Source organism: Canis lupus, chromosome 17, assembly GCF_048164855.1.
Source record: "Canis lupus baileyi chromosome 17, mCanLup2.hap1, whole genome shotgun sequence".
Taxonomy (NCBI): domain Eukaryota; kingdom Metazoa; phylum Chordata; class Mammalia; order Carnivora; family Canidae; genus Canis; species Canis lupus.
This window is the reverse complement of record NC_132854.1, coordinates 11,990,570-12,008,806: the sequence shown is the minus strand read 5'-3', so window position 1 is coordinate 12,008,806 and position 18,237 is coordinate 11,990,570. Positions and strand designations below refer to the sequence as shown.

At 49.8% G+C, this 18,237-nt stretch overlaps 1 protein-coding gene across 2 annotated transcripts in view; it reads left to right on the top strand.

The window, feature by feature from the left end:
- The window catches only part of UBAC2 (UBA domain containing 2), a 179,510-nt gene extending 166,543 nt beyond the window's left edge, over positions 1-12,967 (top strand). Inside the window, exons 9-10 of one of the 2 annotated variants that reach the window (XM_072782516.1) lie at positions 910-964; positions 11,737-12,967. In XM_072782516.1, the coding sequence (XP_072638617.1) occupies positions 910-945 (36 nt within the window). In that variant the 3' untranslated portion in view covers positions 946-964; positions 11,737-12,967. The remainder of the gene's footprint in view (positions 1-909; positions 965-11,736) is intronic. The other variant, XM_072782515.1, reaches the window with a different exon arrangement.
- Positions 12,968-18,237: the final 5,270 nt, after the last annotated feature.

Genomic DNA, 18,237 nt, shown 5'->3' with positions numbered 1-18,237 from the left:
GCGGGCCTCGATCCTGGGTCTCCAGGACCACACCCTGGGCCAAAGGCGGCACTAAACCACTGAGCCCCCCGGGCTGCCCTAGATCAAAGTTTTATATAAAGGTTGAGTGTCTAGGATTTAGTATCTCTAACGGACTGTGGTTAGGAAAGAGCATATTCTTGTTCTTAAGAAAATTAACATACTGAAGTACTACAGGGTAAAGGGACATGGTATATGCAGCTTCATCTCACATGTTCCAGGAAAGCATGAGAGAGAGAGAGAGAGAGAGAGAGAAAGCAAGCAGCTGTGGCAAAGTTCTGGTGAGCTGAATGAAGAGTGTTTGAGTTCTTGGTATTCTTGAAACTTTTCTATAAGTTTGAAATAATTTCAAACTAGAAAGTTAAAAAAAATATCCATCGAAGAAGTTCAGAGCATTACAATAAGACTTTTAAATTTCCTTCTGCATATGTTGATTTCTTCTCATCCAACAAATCAAGTGCAGCATTCCAAAGCTGGTCACGCCATCCAGGCTATCACCTGTCCTATCCCCAGAGTCAATAAAGGTCACTCGGACCCAGGGCACCTGGTCTGGGCAGGGTTCCCACTGCTACCCTGGATTAGGCCACCATAAATGCCTTAGAAAGAAACTGGTTGAATATGCCTGATGAATTGATCTAACTTTTCCCCCTCACAACTTCTCACTCAGACTGATCATTTTAGTAGCTTCTTAGGATGGAGAGGTAGAGGAAGGGGATGTTCTCTTCCACTTCCATTAGAGGATTGCTAGAAAAATGGTACCCCCATACATATGAAAATCCCAGTAACTCAGCCTTTTGTACAATATATACGGTAACATTAAAACATAAGCTAATACTCTCCAATTCAGGTAAAAAGAAGTAAAGTTCTGTTCTATTACTGTTTACTTGCCAGAACCGTGGGTCACATTCATCACAGAACAGCCGTTAACGATATGAGGTATTTAAAGGTGAGATAGTTCTTAGTGTTGACATTTTGAAACAAAAGTGTCAGAACATGACAATAAGGAGAATGTGTGTAATTGAAGTCTTCAGGGTGTTTTAATGAATCATTTTCCTTGATCCTCCCAGAATAACAACAGGTTAACATGTTGTCAGAATCCGTTTCAATGGCATTTACTTCCCTGCTCTGATATGAAGAGATGTAAATATATCACAGGCTGTTTTTAACATAAACTTCTTTTTATTCATTGATTTTCTAAACCTTGTGTTTTGTGTTTTTGATTATCCCAAACATGGCTGTTACAGACTGTCATTTCATTAAAACACAGATCCTTCTCTGGGTGTTGCTTGTTATGTAGACTCTTGGCTCTTCTTGTGATAGGTGTTAGCCAAACTGTAAAAAAAAAAAAAAAGTTCTTGCCCTCAGGATGTTTATAATAACATTAAGAAATATACAGTTCGTGTATAATCTCTTGGTTAGTTAGTTGAGGCACACTATCTAAAATAATATTTGTTAGTAATGTAGTCAGCTTGAATGAACAAAACCTCTTTATGCTTCATTCTTCAATTAATCGTGCTATATCTTCTTTATTTAAATATCAGAGTCATGCGATTTTAATACATTCATTAAGAAACTTAATAATTTTCTAAACCAAGGACAATAAAAACGATTGAGGTTTTTCTGATGTAAAAAAAAATACTTTAGGAATTTTAGTGAGAGTTCTTTAAGGTAGGAAAGCCAGGAATATTCTAAGGAAGAATGTGCATCTCTTATTAAATCTAGTAATAGTCAAACACAGGGCCATAGAAAAACTTTTCCACTTTTTTTTTTAAAGGGACAATTTTTTTTTTATTTTTTTTATTTATGATAGTCACACAGAGAGAGAGAGAGAGAGAGAGAGAGAGAGGCAGAGACATAGGCAGAGGGAGAAGCAGGCTCCATGCACCGGGAGCCTGACGTGGGATTCAGGATCCCGTCCTGGGCCAAAGGCAGGCGCCAAACCGCTGCACCACCCAGGGATCCCAAAACTTTGCCACTTTTTCTGCTTATGTTCTTGTTAAGTTTCTGAATTTTTAGTTCTTCCCAACCTACTTTTATTATTTTTCAACTAGTGGATGGACTCAAAACACCTTTGCCAACTAACTCATTGGCCCTTGAAGATGCCATTCCAGTCCCTTTTAAAAATCAAAACCTAGCGCCACCCTGTCAAAACTCTATATAATAATAAAATGTACTCAGCTGTCTATTATCTTAAAAATTATTATTCCATTTCTCAAATGTCTCCTATCTTAAAAATAAGTATATATGTTATTCCATTTCTCTTTCTTCTTTTTAACCAGTGATTTTCATTACACCTATACTCTAACAATGAAATTCTGTCCTGTAAGCATCCTATTTTTTTTAAATCAAAGGAGGAAAAAAATCACTAAATTTGTCTTTCCCAAAGCCCCCCAATCTTAGAAAATGATGCTTCAGTTTATTCTTAATGGGATACACAAGAAAACTTGGACTAGGAAATTAAACAGGACTAATCCAGAGCTAGGGGAGGTAAAATGTTACAGATTTCAAGTCACCCCTCTTTTCCTCCTCATCAACCAAGAATTATCACCTGTCTGTTCTGCGTCAGGTTGACCCCTGGGCTTGATTCATGAAATACAGAGATAAATACGGCATCATTTCCTGCCCTTAATTGGTGCAGAGCCTGGTGTAGGGAGCCAGGCCTGGAGACAGCTCTAGCCCACTCTGCACAAGTGCCCCAGTACCATTGAAACTAAGAAAGGACTGCAGCACCGGAGCATGGGGGCAGCGGCATCTGTCTGCATGTGGTGTGGTGAAAAGTGCATTAAGTTTGGGGAAGCACGAGGGAGGAGTTTGGAGTGGAAGATGGCCCAAGGGCCCAGGCAGGCTCCCTAGGGTCCTGTAGTGGTGTGTGAACTTCCACTTCTGCGTTGTAGGCACTAACAAACCATGGTAGTATCCTAAAGGGGAGTTACGTCATTGGGTTTCCCTGGAAGGTGGACTACGCAGGGAGAAAGGAGCATATTATAACTTCTTCCCTAACTGCCCAGGAAATGTGCTTAGAAGCGCTTATGAGACTTCTACCCTGATGAGCTAGCTATATGACCATTTAGTACACTTATGATACATGAGACCTGTCGTGTGGATTCCATTCTCATGTCGTCTGAACTATTCTTTGACCCAAGTAGAGAGAGAATGGCTTTCAGCACAGAAGACACTTCAGTCTTAGCTGGTAAATAGCAAAATGCATTTAATCTGAGAGAATCTTAATCTTAGGTTCTCTTGTTCCCATCTCAGGAACCTTCACCGTCACTGTAAAAACCCACCTCAACCGTAAATACTCAGCCTTGTACAAACAATCCCCTCACTAACATGCTGTTTATTTGGGAAACACTTTGTACTTCTCTGTGTATCTACAATTGCAGCAAGGGGGGAATTGGTCCAGCGGTGACCCAAGTTGTGTCTTTTTCCCTGGTGATGGTGAGCTCCGTGAGGGCTAGTACCATCGCTTCCTGTTTCCCACATGACACAGAGGGTGCCTAGCAGTGGTGAGAGCAGGGCTGAATGTGAAGTTGTGGTCAAAAGAACACTTGTTTCTTTTGTTTCATTTTACAAATGTGTTAGAGAGTAGTATTATGTCAGACTTTTCCATCTGAATGCTTAGATTAGAAATAGGTTTTCTAAGAGAAATACCAAAGCTAAACGTGTTAGAATGAAATATTGCACGACAATCAAATAACCAACTTTTTGGGCTGCCTAATTCTGTTGGGTATCAAAAGATACAAGCACTGGAGCTCATCCAGTCTGTCATGAGGGTCTTCTCAGTATCAAAGTCTAAACAAAGCAGAAATGCAAAAATAAGGGGCCTCTGGGCAGTCTGTAGCCAGGCAAAAGCATAAAATAACCAGTAACCATTCACTCAGCCAACAGGTGTCATCAAAGGGGTTCAGCATTTCTGAGGAGGAGGGGAGTGGTCAAGTGACAACGAAAGAGATCCCCAGGTGATCTGACACCGCACTTGCAGGCCAGGTTGGGGGTGGGGGTAGCCATGAGAGCTAGGAGAGCCAGCTGGCCCCAAGCAGTAATGTGATTGTTACAATGAAGGGGAGGGAAGGGCGAGCCACTTCTCCCTGTGATTTTGGGCTGCTCCTCCTGGCAGGGTGTGCACATGGCCCAGCTGCCTGCCACGAATGGGCAAGGCAGCATGGGATTGGGTCGGGCATCTTTCAGGTGGGCATCACTTCCTACAAGTATCAGAATTTGGGAAGTAAGAACCCTCAAAACCATTTGTTTTTGACACCCTAAGTTAAAGGGAAGTTAAAGAAAACCACAGTTTTACTTGAACAAAACAGTGTATTTCACTGCCATACATTTCATTGGAAAGAATGTCCTGTTTCCTTAGTGTCGAAAAGTAGTTGAATTGCAAGTAGAAGGCCAAAGTGGGATTTCATTTATTCCCTCGAGTAAGAATTATCTTGAGATAGTAGGCACACATGTCCCACTCATAAAGGATTTTTTTTTTTAAAGGAAAGGAGAACTGATGCAGATTTATCTCCATGTCTATAGGTTTCTTTTTCTTGTTTGGCAGGGTCTCTCTTTAGAAAGCTTATTATGGGGAAAACACATCGTGCCTTGTTTGCCTAAGCGAGTGCTCTCCTGCGCTGCCTGCTGCTGGTCAAGTTCCCGCACTCAGCTGGCCAAATGGGAGCCTCGGACCTTGACCAAGAGCCACTGGTAGAGTCACATGCTGCTGGGGGACCTTCCACATGGCTAGGCTAGATTCCAGGGCCAGCTTCCCCTTGCTGTCCCTTACATTGAATTATCTCTGAACCTTGCCTCGAGAAAGTTAGGTCTTCAGCTCCAGAAAACAGGCATTGATGGTGTTCCCCTCAGGTACCTTCAGTTTTTATGAATCAGTGATGTGGAAGACAGGAAAGCCTAACACACTCTCTCTGGATGTTTACCCAACTATACCTGTTTGTTTTTTTTAAGATTTTATTTATTTATTCATGAGACACACAGAGAGAGAGAGAGAGAGAAAGAGGCAGAGACACAGGCAGAGGGAGAAGCAGGCTCCATGCAGGGAGCCTGACATGGGACTCGATCCCGGGACCCCAGGATCACGCCCTGGGCTGAAGGCGGCACTAAACCGCTGAGCCACCTGGGCTGCCCTACACCTGGTTTTTTAAAGAAATTAGAAGGGTTATTTAGATGTTTAGACTAGAAACCCAGGTGAACTCTAATCTGATGTTTTGTGGTGAGAAGTTTTAGGCAGAAGCTTTCCTACGATGCACAAGCAGAAAGAGAGTACTCACCGTGCTCCAAAGTGCAGAAGGAATGTTGAAAGAAATGTTTTCCAGAAAAGTTTACAGAGCATTTTTTAAGTTTCCCAAACTACTGCGAACATAGCCAGGCCCAGACGGACCGAGACGCCAGGTGTGTCTGCCCGTGTCTGTGGTCTGTCTCATGGTCGTCTGCCGTGGTGGCCTTGGTGTTTTACCAGCTTTATAATTTTGGCTGTTTATTAGTGGTCTTCCCCCACCACACGTTCAGTTCGTTAAAGAACTTACATCACTAAACTGAAGCCCCTTCTCTAATCGCCACTGTGCCAGGCTCTGTGGTTCTGTGTCAGGGAGTCAGGGGGACACATGGCCGGCGTGGTCCCAGTCCCCGGGAGTTCATCTGCTGGGGAAGATGGACAGCGCCCGAGTCACAGACACCGGCTCACCGTGGTTACTTCACACAGACCCTTGGAGCCGCCGAGAGAGTCTCTGAATATTTGTTGAGTTAGTGACACTCCTTTTTTTTTTTTTTTTTTTTTTTTTTTTTTATGATAGCCACAGAGAGAGAGGCAGAGGGAGAAGAGGCTCCATGCAGGAAGCCCGACGTGGGATTCGATCCCGGGTCTCCAGGATCGCACCCTGGGCCAAAGGCAGGCGCCAAACCGCTGCGCCACCCAGGGATCCCCTCAGGGGACACTCCTATATGGTCACAACTCGATTTAAACTGATCGGGATGTATTTCCATATTTTTATCTAGTCAGAACGAAGAGATACTACATTGATGTTTTCTCTTCCCTTGGACGTTCTAATAGCTGAACTAAAAGGGCAGGAAGCAGCCTGTAGAGGAAACAAATTGGGTTTTCAGTGTGATTTAATGTGTTTTGTGGCTAATATATATGCTTTGGATGGGGAAGGAGGTAGACTGAGTATCTGTAAATATCATTATTTATATAATCATCAGAATTGAATATTTGCCAGAATTTATACAAATGTAAAGTAAGGCTTTATAAGAGTCACAAATAATGTAGGCTTTTGTTAGAATTTTTTTTAAATTTATTCATGAGAGACACACAGAGAAAGAGGCAGAGACACAGGCAGAGGGAGAAGCAAGCTCCATGCAGGGAGCCCGAGGTCTCCAGGACACGCCCTGGGCTGAAGGCAGATGCTCAACCGCTGAGCCACCCGAGCTGCCCTTGATAGAATTTTTAAAACGATTCTTCCTATCTTTTTTCCCTTACTTGGGCTCACCACATTAGATTTTTCAGGCCAGCTCTTCTGTGTGCTATTTGATCACTAGAAATAGGTAACAAAAGTCATTCTTGCCTTCGTGTTTAAGCATGGCTGTTAGTAAGCTCCAGTAGGTTGTGTATGTCAGGGTGGACTTTGCTGTGAGCCAGTGTTGTACCAGGTCCCTGGCCTCTGGGCATAGCTCAAGCCTGTCCCTCGATGGCAGTGACCAGGGGCTCCAGAGGGACTGACTCTTCTGCCCTGAGACCCTCCTCCCAGCCACTCGGGGCTAGCTGGGGTTCCTTGAAAACAAACCAGGGCTCCCTAATTGGTGTAATAGACACAGTAGTTCTTTGCCCAACAAAGGATATAAATTGAGTAAAGTGAAAGCAGTTAAAGTGAACGCTAAAAACAAAACCTGAGAGTGGTTTTGTCAGGTTGTGGGAACCCTCTGAACTGAAGCTAAGAGGGTCAGAGGGAGGGACCCACACACCTGGGCCAGTCCGTCTTCAGGGGGGTGAGAATTCTCACCAGGGGCAGTGCCTACTGGGTACCTGTCAGATGCTGGTTACCAGGCAAGGCCCTTCACACATGTCGCCCACCGTGGCGATGCTTCAAGCCCACAGTTTTAGTTCCCTGCTTGGCTCACACGGTGCGTATGTGGCGTGTGGGGCCTGACCCCAGAGCCTGGGCCCTACCTGCCTGCTGATGGGCTTTCCCTACCCTCTCAGCAGCAGGGGCTGGGACAGTTCTCTTGCACTGAGGTCAGAGCTAAGACAGCCGCCAGCCTTCTCTGTGTTTTTATCTTAAGGAGTTGTGAATCTTTGGAGTCCTGTTTGTATTTGCTTCTCTGACTACAGGTCATTGCAGGAGCTCATGCTTCAGGTGCTGATAAGCCTCTTCCTCAGACAGTGACAGAGCACACTGGCATTGGGCAAGCTGGCTAGAGGTCAAGGACAGGTCACTGCTACGGTGTTGCAGTTGTTACATTGTCATGTGATGGTGGAGCACCCAGGGGAGCTGTAGGCACCTGTTGTCTGTGTCGCCAACCCGCTGCAGTTCAAACTCTGCTTGGGAACCTTGTACCACACTGGGAAGGGACGGCAGCGCCAGGCCTCCTTGTGGGCAGGGGAACCCCTCCTGGCACCGCCCCCCATTGGCAAATGGGAGCAGTTAAGAAACCTCTGTCAGAACTGCTGTCTCCCTGCTTCTTGTCTTTTCTGCCTGGTTATTACCCACATTCTTAAGCCCAAGCATACAATTTCACTTTCCCTTGGGTGTTTACTGTTTGGGACACTAGGAGAAACTTACAGATACACTTTTTTAGTGTAATTTTTACAGTTTTTTTAAAAGAAGAACTATTAACATTATTTCTACTTTATAAGTTTTTTCATCTGGTTACAGTACACGGTCATTCATCCAGGACCATTCTCCAATCACACTTGTTGTCTCACCCCTAAAAATCGCAGGAAGCTCTGAAGTCAGTTTTGGCTAACAGGGCCTGATCGCCAGCCTTCAGAGGAGGCATGGCCAGCCGCTGCAACCTTATACGTACAGCCAACGTGCTCTTCAGCGAAGACCTGTGAAAAACCCAGCCCAGTTGTTAAAACCAACGATGGCGCACGTGGGCTTCTTCATTTCTGAGAGAGCAAACTCAGGAGGAAGCCTCACATGCAGAGAAAGCTTTTCCCTTTGCACTGACGTCACTTATGTTCCCTGGGACACCCAGGAGATCCCCTCTAGGGGGGCAAGTGCAGGGCCTGCATGCAGTCAGTACTGGTGCTCTGCCGTGGTGGTCTGTGCAGCCAGCCCACCGTCAGCACCTTTTGGACTCCAAACCAGATTCAGAGTCCCTGGACAGAAGACTCAAGTACCAGCTGGAAGTTGTGGCCTAGCACCCTCGCCTGCCACCATTGTGGGTCTGGCTCACATGTCATCAGTTCCAGGTTGTGAATCATGATTTGTCAAACAAATAGATTTATTCCTGCTGGCTAGGTGCAAAGAAGCCGCCAGTCTTTAGCTATGCTTGACGTACTAAAGGTGACAAAGTGGTGGTGATGAGTGTAGTGTTGGCCACACTGTTTGAAGTTGTTCAGAACAGCCATGTTGCTGGCCAGTGCTATTGTTTTCATGAATAACAGAGAGAAGGCGGGTAGAGCTGCCCACATCCTCACTAAGCTCCATTAACTCCACTAAAGGTAGTGGTTCTTAGCTAGAAGTAGGTGGAATAGACATCATTAAGGGTTACTTCAATCCAGGTAATAATGTAGGAAGGATTGCCTCGGTTTGACACGCGTCCAGCCCGAGTCCTGGAGCCCAACTCCCCGAGAGTGTGCTGGTTGGGGCAGAAAAAGCAAGGCGAGTCATACTCAGTTTGAAATCCCCCCAAGGAAAGAGGAAAGTGTGGATTCTGGTAATCAAATGGCAAAATTGATGTTTCATGTCTGGCAGAGCCTAAAATAGATTATCAAACAGATGACTTGAGTGTTAAGAAGAGCGTTGTGGTCTGTAGGTACCAACCTGCTCCTGCTAACACAGGATGTCATCAAGACATCTAACTAAATCTTGTCACTGTGAGAGGTACATCGGTGACAAGTGGAATGGATAGTTATAATATGAAGTGGGTTTTAAGCTGGCTAAAAATCTCTTGGTTCGCCAGTTGAGAAAGGGAGGCCTCTCATGAGTTCTGGGCCACATCTTTGATTTTGCCTGCTTGACATTTTCAATAATCACATGAGTGACCTTATAGAGGTTTACTAATCAGATCTGGGGATGATACAGTTTTGAGGGAGCTGAGTAACTTGGAGACAACAGAATTTAAACTGAAATTAGTTTTTGGCTAGAAAACGGCCAGAGGACATTTAACGGAGGTCCGTGAGGTCCTAAACCCAGAAGAGCACATAAAATTTCCACGGTAGGATATGTGAGGCCTGGCTTGGAGGCATTTCAGGTGAAAATACCGGAGTGTTTATAGCAGGCCCCAGCATACCTGGCCGCACACAAAGGAGCATGGGCACACGCATACACACGTGTGTGCACACGACAGAAGCACACCGTGCCGTATGGAGGTTGCGACCCCAGGGCGGCGCAGCGGGCGAGCACTGCCGGGAGGGCCGCGAGAAAGTGACGAGTCCTGAAGCTCAGGAGTCGGTGAGGCAGCCACGGCCCTTCTCGGAGGCCGCCCCACGGAGTGGCCGGGAGCAGCCCTCCCGACGGGTACGGGTGCAAGTCACAACCATGGCGAGCACAGGACGCAGGTCCTTGGAGCCGCAGGATGTCTCTGGGGTTCCTTCTCGTCTGGGAGAATGGGGCAGGGCCAGGCGCCCCGGAGCCCCCGGATGAAGCGGAGCTAACCAGGCCAGGGACGAAGGAAGAGCCCCCGGGAGAGGAGGCACCGGCAGTGAAGGCGGCGAGGGCCCTGCCGGGGTGCTGCCCGGAGAAGTGAAGGTGGGGAGGGCAGGACGGCAGCCTTCAGACGTGCCAAGTGCTTCACCCAGAAAAGGGAATGGGGTTGTTTCCTGGTACTTCAAAGGGCAAAATTAGGACCTTTGAAGTCCCATGGGTGGCAACCGGTGAGAGGCAGATTCTTCTTCGATTGAGGAAGAACTTTCCATCTTGACCAGTGAGTGAGGAGTGCTTGTGACATTCTGGGGAAGGTGGTTCTTTCCTGGAGCCGGAAGTGAAAGCAGAAGAACCCTGCCACTCTGCACACTGCCCGTCGGCCTGGGGAGCGGAGCTGGCCGTTGCCCGTGGCCCCCGGGGCTCTCCCGCGTGTGAGGGCCATGCCTGTCACTCGCCGACAGCCCTTTCCCAGGCCCGACGGTTCTTTAGAAAGCAGCTGTCGAGAGTCTCTGACCACAGCCCACAGTAAGAAACACCGTGCACAGCATGCATATGTGTGCATATGGAGAACTGAAATGCAGTTTTATGGAAGAAAGACCCCCACTACGTGCATATTTTAAACGCTAATCTTAACCCACTAAGTGTTGGTGATGCACTAAAGAGGTATCACAGCCTCAGTTTGAAAGATTCCAGCTAGAACTTGAGCTTCTGAGAAGTGCCCCCTGCCTCCTCTCTCTCCCTGAGGCTCCTGGAGGGACGAGGGCCCTGCCACCTGCTTGGCTCTGCGCTCCTTCCTCCCCCTCTTCCTCACTGCGGCCCCTCTGCCCGCCCTGCTCACACACCCCGACTCCCCTAGCAGGGGAAGGAGGGCAGTAGCAGGCTTTTTCTTTCCATTTTGCCCAAGACATTAGGAATGGTGACTAAGTCTTCAGTCCACAAAAGCCTCTTTCACCCACATGTGAAAATCTCAACGTGTGTGTCATTTTTCATTACATATTATTGCAAATGTATATTTCAACATAAGTACGAAGAATAGATTCCTTTGGCTAGTTTGGGGTCATAAATATGTGTATAATACATCTCTAAATGCGAAAAAAGTTTACAAATAAACTTTAGTGGCACTGCCCACTCCATTGGAAATTGTATGTCAAAGTACAGGAAACCTCTGTATTCACAGGTTCAGGATTTGTGGTCAAGAAAATGCAAGCCTCCTCCTCCCTACCCTTGGTAACTTTAGCTACCTCCTCCCCCCCTGCTTCTGCCTCAGGCCTCACCCCCCCCCCTTTTTTGTGCATGCATTCTCTGCTGCTGCCCAGAGAGCCCCCACCACCACCAGGAACCTAGCAAATGTTACAATTCACATGAAAGGTTAATGAGGTATAGGCATCCAAAGGACACTTCTCTATGTGATTCCAAGAACCTGCACAGATTTTTGTCACCGGTGTTTGCCAGCATCAGAAATAATATTCAATTAAGCAACTGTTTACATGCACAAGGAAACATGCCTTGAGGAGTTGTTTGCAGGAATCAGATTTGATACTGAAGAAGTGTGAAAGTTGTGTGAACGGAGGGCTGCTTGTACAGACCAGCTTTCCAGGCAGCACCCCTTGGGCTCATCCACCCTCTGCTCGTTTTGACAGGTCACTTGACCCTTGGACGCTTGTTGCTGGTCTCTAAAATAAGGATTAAATGAGATAATTATACTTATTAGCTATATGGTAAGCACTTTATGGCACATTAAGCTGTGCTTAATCAAAATTTTTTAAAGATCAGATTTCAGACTGAAATGAAAATTAGGGGTTTTTAAAGAAACCTCTCCTACAGAACTCTCATGGGGAACATTATGGGGGCTGGTGGCTAAGTAGCAGAGTCTTCAACCTCATCAGATTTCTGGTTTTTCTGTTTTCAGGTTGCTCGGCTCATGGAGATGGGATTTTCTAGGGGTGATGCTTTGGAAGCCCTGAGAGCTTCAAACAATGACCTGAATGTGGCTACCAACTTCCTGCTGCAGCACTGAGAGTCCTGAGTGGTGGATAGAGACTGGCCAAGCTGCTACCCCCCCACCCCCACCCCTCAAGCGGGTGAGGTCCTGACCCTGAGGCAGCCTGGGGCCAGCACTGTCCTGGGCATGCGTCTTCCTGTGCTCTCATGGGCAAACGGTGGTTCCCACCGCTCCTCCCTTCATTCCAAGGCCATTGCCGTTAAAAAAAAGTCTCGAAAATAAGTTTGCCATTAAATCAGCATGTATTTTTCTATCTGCATTTTTTTTAATGGGGCATTTTCCTTCATTTGGTGAATCATCACTCATTCCTAATGTGTTTAAAATCCATTAAAACTGCAAATTTCTGTAAGCAATGGAATAGCACCCACAATGGGAAATTATTGCTAACGTAATCTTCTTTCCACTGTAATGTGTCAGCCTACATTATATCCGATCATAAATCCCATGACAGGGGAATGTTATTCAGGAAGAACATGGCAAAATATTCCTTATGGACTATTTCTTATCACTATTTTTTCCCTCACATTTGCTTTCAAACCCCAGTGGCTGCTGGGTGTCACCTTTTCTAGGGAGTGAACAGCACAGATCTGCTGCCCTCGGTCTTAGCCAGGCCTGAGCGAAGAAGGAGAAACAGAGAAGCAGATTCTACTCCCCACAGTTCCTGCCCATTTCATCCAGGGAGTATCTCTAACTCCTGCTCTTCCTCACTTCCATTAAAGAAAATAGTAAGTTCTGATTCAAGGTTCTGGAATACTCTGTGAAACTTAACTGAGGTTCCTTTTGCTCAGAATATGTGCGGTTATCCTCTCAGGCTGGGGGTGAAAACAGGACAGAGCAGGGGCTCCCTGGAGCAGTGTGGGGCCCAGCCGCTCTGGAGGCAGGAGCTCCCCAGCCCCGTGTGACCTGATGTCTGTGCCAGGCGGGGTGGACTGCCTGCAGAGGACACCGCCACAGGGAGGAGGGAGGCAGAGGGAGGCAGGGGTGGGCCTGGTGAGGGCCAGGGGATGGAAGCAGGGCAACTGTTAAGATCAAAGGCAATGATGTGACTCCTGTGTTCTGCAAAAGGAGCGGCAATGTATCAAATTGATGCAAATTTGGACAAGTGTAATACTTATAATAAAGTTTTTAATGTGTTTTACTTTGTGATATTTTTTATTAGACTTACCTAAATAAAACTTTGTTCTAGACTGTATAATTTACCACCAAAATTCTTTAGTTTTTTGTTTTGCCAGTGCTCATCTTTCTTCAGAAGATTTGGGTGCTTTTTTTGGAAGTGAGAAAAGCCCCTTTGTTCCTGTAAGATGACCCTGTGAGGCCCCATCCTTAGGCTTGTTGGGGCCCTCAGGTGCTCAGAATGGGGGTTGAGATGACTCTGGGAGCCCCACTCACTGGTCCCAGTACAGGCCCTGACTTGATCTGAGTCTCCCTGCGTTGGGTGTAAGGACAGTTGACGGGCAGACCGTCCCCGGCTCCTTTCACAGACCAGTGAGTGGCTCACACAGGACAGGCTGCGAGTGCACTGAGGTGCGCTCGGGTACGAATGGCCGAGCCCGTCCGCGCCCCCCCTCCGACCTTCCAACGAGAAGGTCCCGGGAGCACTCCCCCGTGTCGGGAGCTCCACCAGCTCCTGTGCGCCTTCTCTCAAACAGCTCTGCACAAGGCCTAACCAAACCGGAGGCAGAGGCGTCTCAGGGCCCAGGGCCCAGAGGCTGGGAAGCAGACAGCCCCCCCTGCGAGGACCCCAGCGTGCAGCCCCGATCAGAAGGGTCCAAGCACCCGGCGGTTCTGGTCAGTTTTCTGGGTCAGGCTTCTCTCCTAAATGGGATCACCTCTCAAAGGTCCTCGTCCTGCTGAAGGAGGAGCCTCCGCGCCCTCCGACTGACGGGAGTATGATGGGGGGGGGCTATGACCGCAGACACGCACCTGCTCAGGGGCAGAGTGGGAAGTCGCCCTCAAGTTCACCCTGACCCCCAGCCTCTCTTCCAGCTGCCCATCTGTATCACGCACCTGCCAGGCCCAGCCACCGCCGCACCCCTGCAGCTCATCTCGACCCCGACCCCCAACACGCCCCAACCCTGCACAAGCATCTGACTCTTCAGTCTTGGGCACGATATTCTCTTGACCTCACTGGAGTTCCCATCCCTGGCCCGTGGCTCTTCCTGCAGATTTGACCCAACTGCAGCCACTGATTCCAAGAGCTTGAATACCCCAAACCACCCCTTGTCAAGACCCCAGAAATCTTTCGGGCTGATGGGATCCCTAGAGAAAAACCTTTTGTGTTCAATGCATAGTGACGCATGCCAGCGGGGGGCATCAGCGAGCCATGTGGTTTGGTTTCCCAAAGCCCAGAAAAGATCATGCAGACTTGGGACTTGGTGAGAACAGTAGTAACAGATCTGGCCTAATTTTCAAACAAGCAGATTCCAGACTGAAAAGAGAAGGGAAGAAGGAAAAAGTCTATGGTGAACTACCCCCCCTTTCCCCCTCTTTCCAAATTAAGGAAAGTCTGCCTCTGAAGTCCTGATTCATAAACCGAGGCTGAGTTTAGGATTAGAAAGTAAAAAAGCAAAATTTCGGGGAAATGGAGTCCAAAATTGGGAACGCACACCCTCCAGGACCGCTTAGGACTTTTTCTGAGTCCCTGAGCTCAGGTTCCCATGGCAGTGGTTCTTATGTGGAGATAGAAGGGTCTCCAGTCCGAACTTGACTTTTATTTTACTCAGGTAGCTGCAGTGGTACTTAATTTGTGAGAATCAAAGGTTATTCTTCAGAATCCCCTAACCGCTGCAGCATGTTTGTAAAGGGACAGGCCAAGAATGTCAAACGGGCTTTCTGGCTCCGAGTGAAATTTTAGCTCTGAAAACCGCAGTCTTGCACGTGAGAAGACTCACCAGAATCCTGTGAACTTGCTAACCCGCTTGATACGGTCGTGTCTACGGAGGAGCCACGATGGCTACGTGCTGGTGCCTAGACAGAGGTGGGATTTCAGGCAGAGGGGTGGGGAGGGGTGCAGCTGGCTTGGGTCTGGAGGCGGAGGGGGTTTGCCCGGAGTCGGAGTCGGGGTGACCACCAGGGATGGGGGGAGTAGATCCCGAAAGAGGCGGGGATTAGAGACCTAGGTTGGGAGTCCTGCTCCGGGAATCGGGGAGGAAGAAAGCGAAGGCAGGTGACAATGCGGAGAGAGGAAAGAAGAGGGTTAATTTCGTGCATTTCTGGTGAAGGAGAAGCTGGAGAGGAGGTGAGAATCCGGGGGAGGGGCCAGCGTGGCGGTGCTGCAGGCCAGGGCCAGGGGAGAGGTCGGGCAGCCCAGCCGTGGCGGTGCCAGAGGACAAGAGCCGCAGCAGCGGACGGGAAGGAGGCCAGGGGCCGTGTGTGCACCGGTCCAGGAAATGTGGGGCAGGAGGGGGCGGGGGGACGGGTCCTGGGCCCGCTGCAGGTCAAGGTCACTAAGACATGGAGAGCCCCGAGCTCGAGGCCCGGGAAGGCGCGTGATGAGAACCGAGAACAGGGGTTGGCCTTGGCCTTAGGAACCGGGGAGGACGCTCTGTCCTCAGGACCAGAGGAAGGGGACAGTGAAAGGAGCTAGGTGAGCCGTAACCTTGGAGCAAAGTTGAAGAAATTCAAGTGGCCGTTTCTGGCTTCCTAACCAAGAAGGAAGTGAGGAGGGGCCCCAGGTGGGGCTGGGGGCTGGCGGAGCACTGCTGAAGGCCTGTTACACACACACACTCCGTATCGGCCACTTGAGGCCCCCTGAGCGGGGACTGCAGAGCCCTAAGAGATGCAGACAGAAATTCAGGCAGTCCCAGCCCAGCTCCCCTGCACCGCCCCTCCCAGGGCCTTCTGGACCCACGACCCACGACTCCGCCTCTCCCTGCTCTGAGCTGCCCTGGGGTCTGAGGAGACTGGGGGCGGGAGACTCCTGAGGATGAGTAGGGCACAGGGGTCTCCTGGGGCCACCCCAACGCTTCCAACCCCTAGATACCCCCCGCCCCTCACCCAAACACACGGGTGCCTTGGGGGCCCTGGGATCACTCCAAGGCCGGCAGAGAGGTGTCCCCCAGTGGCCAGACCCACATATCTCAGGGCCTCCACCTGGCTGCCGCAAAAAGAGAAGCAACAAACAGATTGCAGGGTGACCCAGTAACCTCCAGTGGTTGACCCTGGAGAAAACCTCCAGAACCCCCACATCTGGGCCCAGGCTTGGAAGGAGCCCATTCAATCTGACTTCTGCCACTTGGCCCAGACTCCTTAGCAACCCCCGTACCCCCAAGGCTTCCACAAGCAAAGCTGCCCCCCCGCCCCATGTGGTATCTTAACTTTACGCAGCTCACACACCGGTCAGAGGAGCAGAGAACATGCACCTGCTTCCAGCCTACATTTTATAGTGAGGACATGGGGTCAGAAGGAGCCAGGAGCAGGGACAGGGCAGGATGGACTTGAGGCTAAAAGCAGCCTTCTTGCCCTGCCAGCCAGGTCCCTGCCCCAACCGTGGACTCGGCCGCCCCCACCCTCCTCCCAAAGTTAGCATCTCTCCCTGGGGCTGCTGCAGCCTGGGGCCCTGGGCTCTGGCGTCCTGCTGGGGAATTCAGCATCCCCCCCTCGCCCCCCTGCAACCTGCGGGGGCAGCAGAGGGAGAGAAGGAAAGATGCATCCATTCAACCTCCAGACTTTCCACCTTGGGCGGCCCTGGCTGCCAGATTCCTGCCCTGCTCCCCCCACACCCCGCTCTGACCAGCCCTGGGTCCGCTGGACCCCCCTCCCGGTCCTGCTGCCCTGCCATCTGCACCAAGAGGGAAATGTCTGAGGGAGGCTGCAGGAAGCAGGAGGCATGAGGCCGGGATTCCTCCACGGGGCCAGAGTTGTCCTTTCAAATCACAAAATGTGCCCAAAGCCACGTCCACCTAGCTCTCCCCCACTCCCACGTGCTCCTGAGGAACTAAGGTGCTCTCCTGACGCTGCACAACCTCGGGATGGGGTCGCTGCAACTTTCCAAGAGCACTGGTGGGGGCGGAGCCGTCTCTCCCTCCCCGAGGTAAACGGCATTAAGGACAGGTCCCCTTTGCGAAGGTGGCCGGGTGGAACCCAAGCAGCAGACTGGATTCAATGCCTTTGGGATCTTTAAACAGAGGCTGTGGGTTCCCGTGGGCCTGGCCCCTGGAGCCCTAGTCTGCATTTAGCCCCTGGGTTAAGTGCGCAGCGGGCAGGTCATCCTTCCCTAGGCCGGGCTGCAGAGGGGAGGAGGGATCAGGAGGCGGCAGGGAGCACCCAGGGTGGGGGCCCCTGTGCTGGTGGGGAAGGGGGCCCAGCTCCTTGCTCCTGGTCCCCAGGCCCCTTCGGAGTTGTGCTGTGTCCCTAGGTGGGGGAAGCACCCAGCAGCCTGGTTGGCTGACTTTTCCGTCTTAGGTTTATTCACGGGGGACCGTGGTCGGTTTTGCTCTTTTGTTGTCTCAACAGCTGGTTGCACAGAGGTTTCATTGTAAGAGCACGTAATGATGTCCCCAGGAGCGCCGCGTCGCGCGGACGGCCGGCCCGCCTCGTACGATCTGTGCAGATCTCGCAAAGCCCTGTGTGTATCCTGAACTAACCTCATCTTTCATATGCACGAAGCCGTGAGGGTCACAGAGGTCCTTCCAGAATAGGCCAAGTCTTTGCACGCCAATGGGTATGGTGGCTGAAGTGTTGCCCCCTCAGCAGGTGGGGGCCGTGTGGTGTTTAAATCTGCACAAATCGGGCGCCTGGGTGGCTCTGTCGGTTGAAGTCTCTGCCTTCGGCTCAGATCATGATGATCTCAGGGTCCTGGGATCGAGCCCCATGTCGGGCTCCCTGCTCAGCCAGAAGCCCGCTGCTCCCTCTCCCCCTGCTCATGCTCTCGCTCTCTCTCTCAAATAAATAAAAATCTTAAAAAAAAAAATACATCTGCACAAAGATGGATGTGATGTCAGCGTCTGCTGTCGCCTTACGGGCCTGTTCAAAGGGCGGAATGAACTTATTTTGCTTAAACACAAAAGCCAAGCGAACAATCAGAAAAGCCAGCGGCCTGAGCAGAGTGGGCGCGGGAGGCCAGCCCTTGTTCTGCCTGGGAGGAGACAGCCCGAATGAGGACGGAGCAGCAGATAAAGCCAAATACCCGCTCCCAGCCTCAAATAAAGACACATTTGAGGATGCCATTGTTCGGAGGCTGAGGAAGGAAGTAGAGAGGGCACGGGGCCTACAGAGAGGCTGTTTTACTGTTGTTTCTAATCTTACATAGATTCTGTATGTGCGCCTTTGTGTTATGAAATAGTCAATAAAAAGCTAAAAGCCTCCAAAGAAATCTTGCATCCCTCTTACGGGCTTGCAGACTTCTTCCAGAGGTTCAGCCTGGGCAGCTTCGCACCCCCCCACACGTCGGGAGCCCCCCAGAGCCCC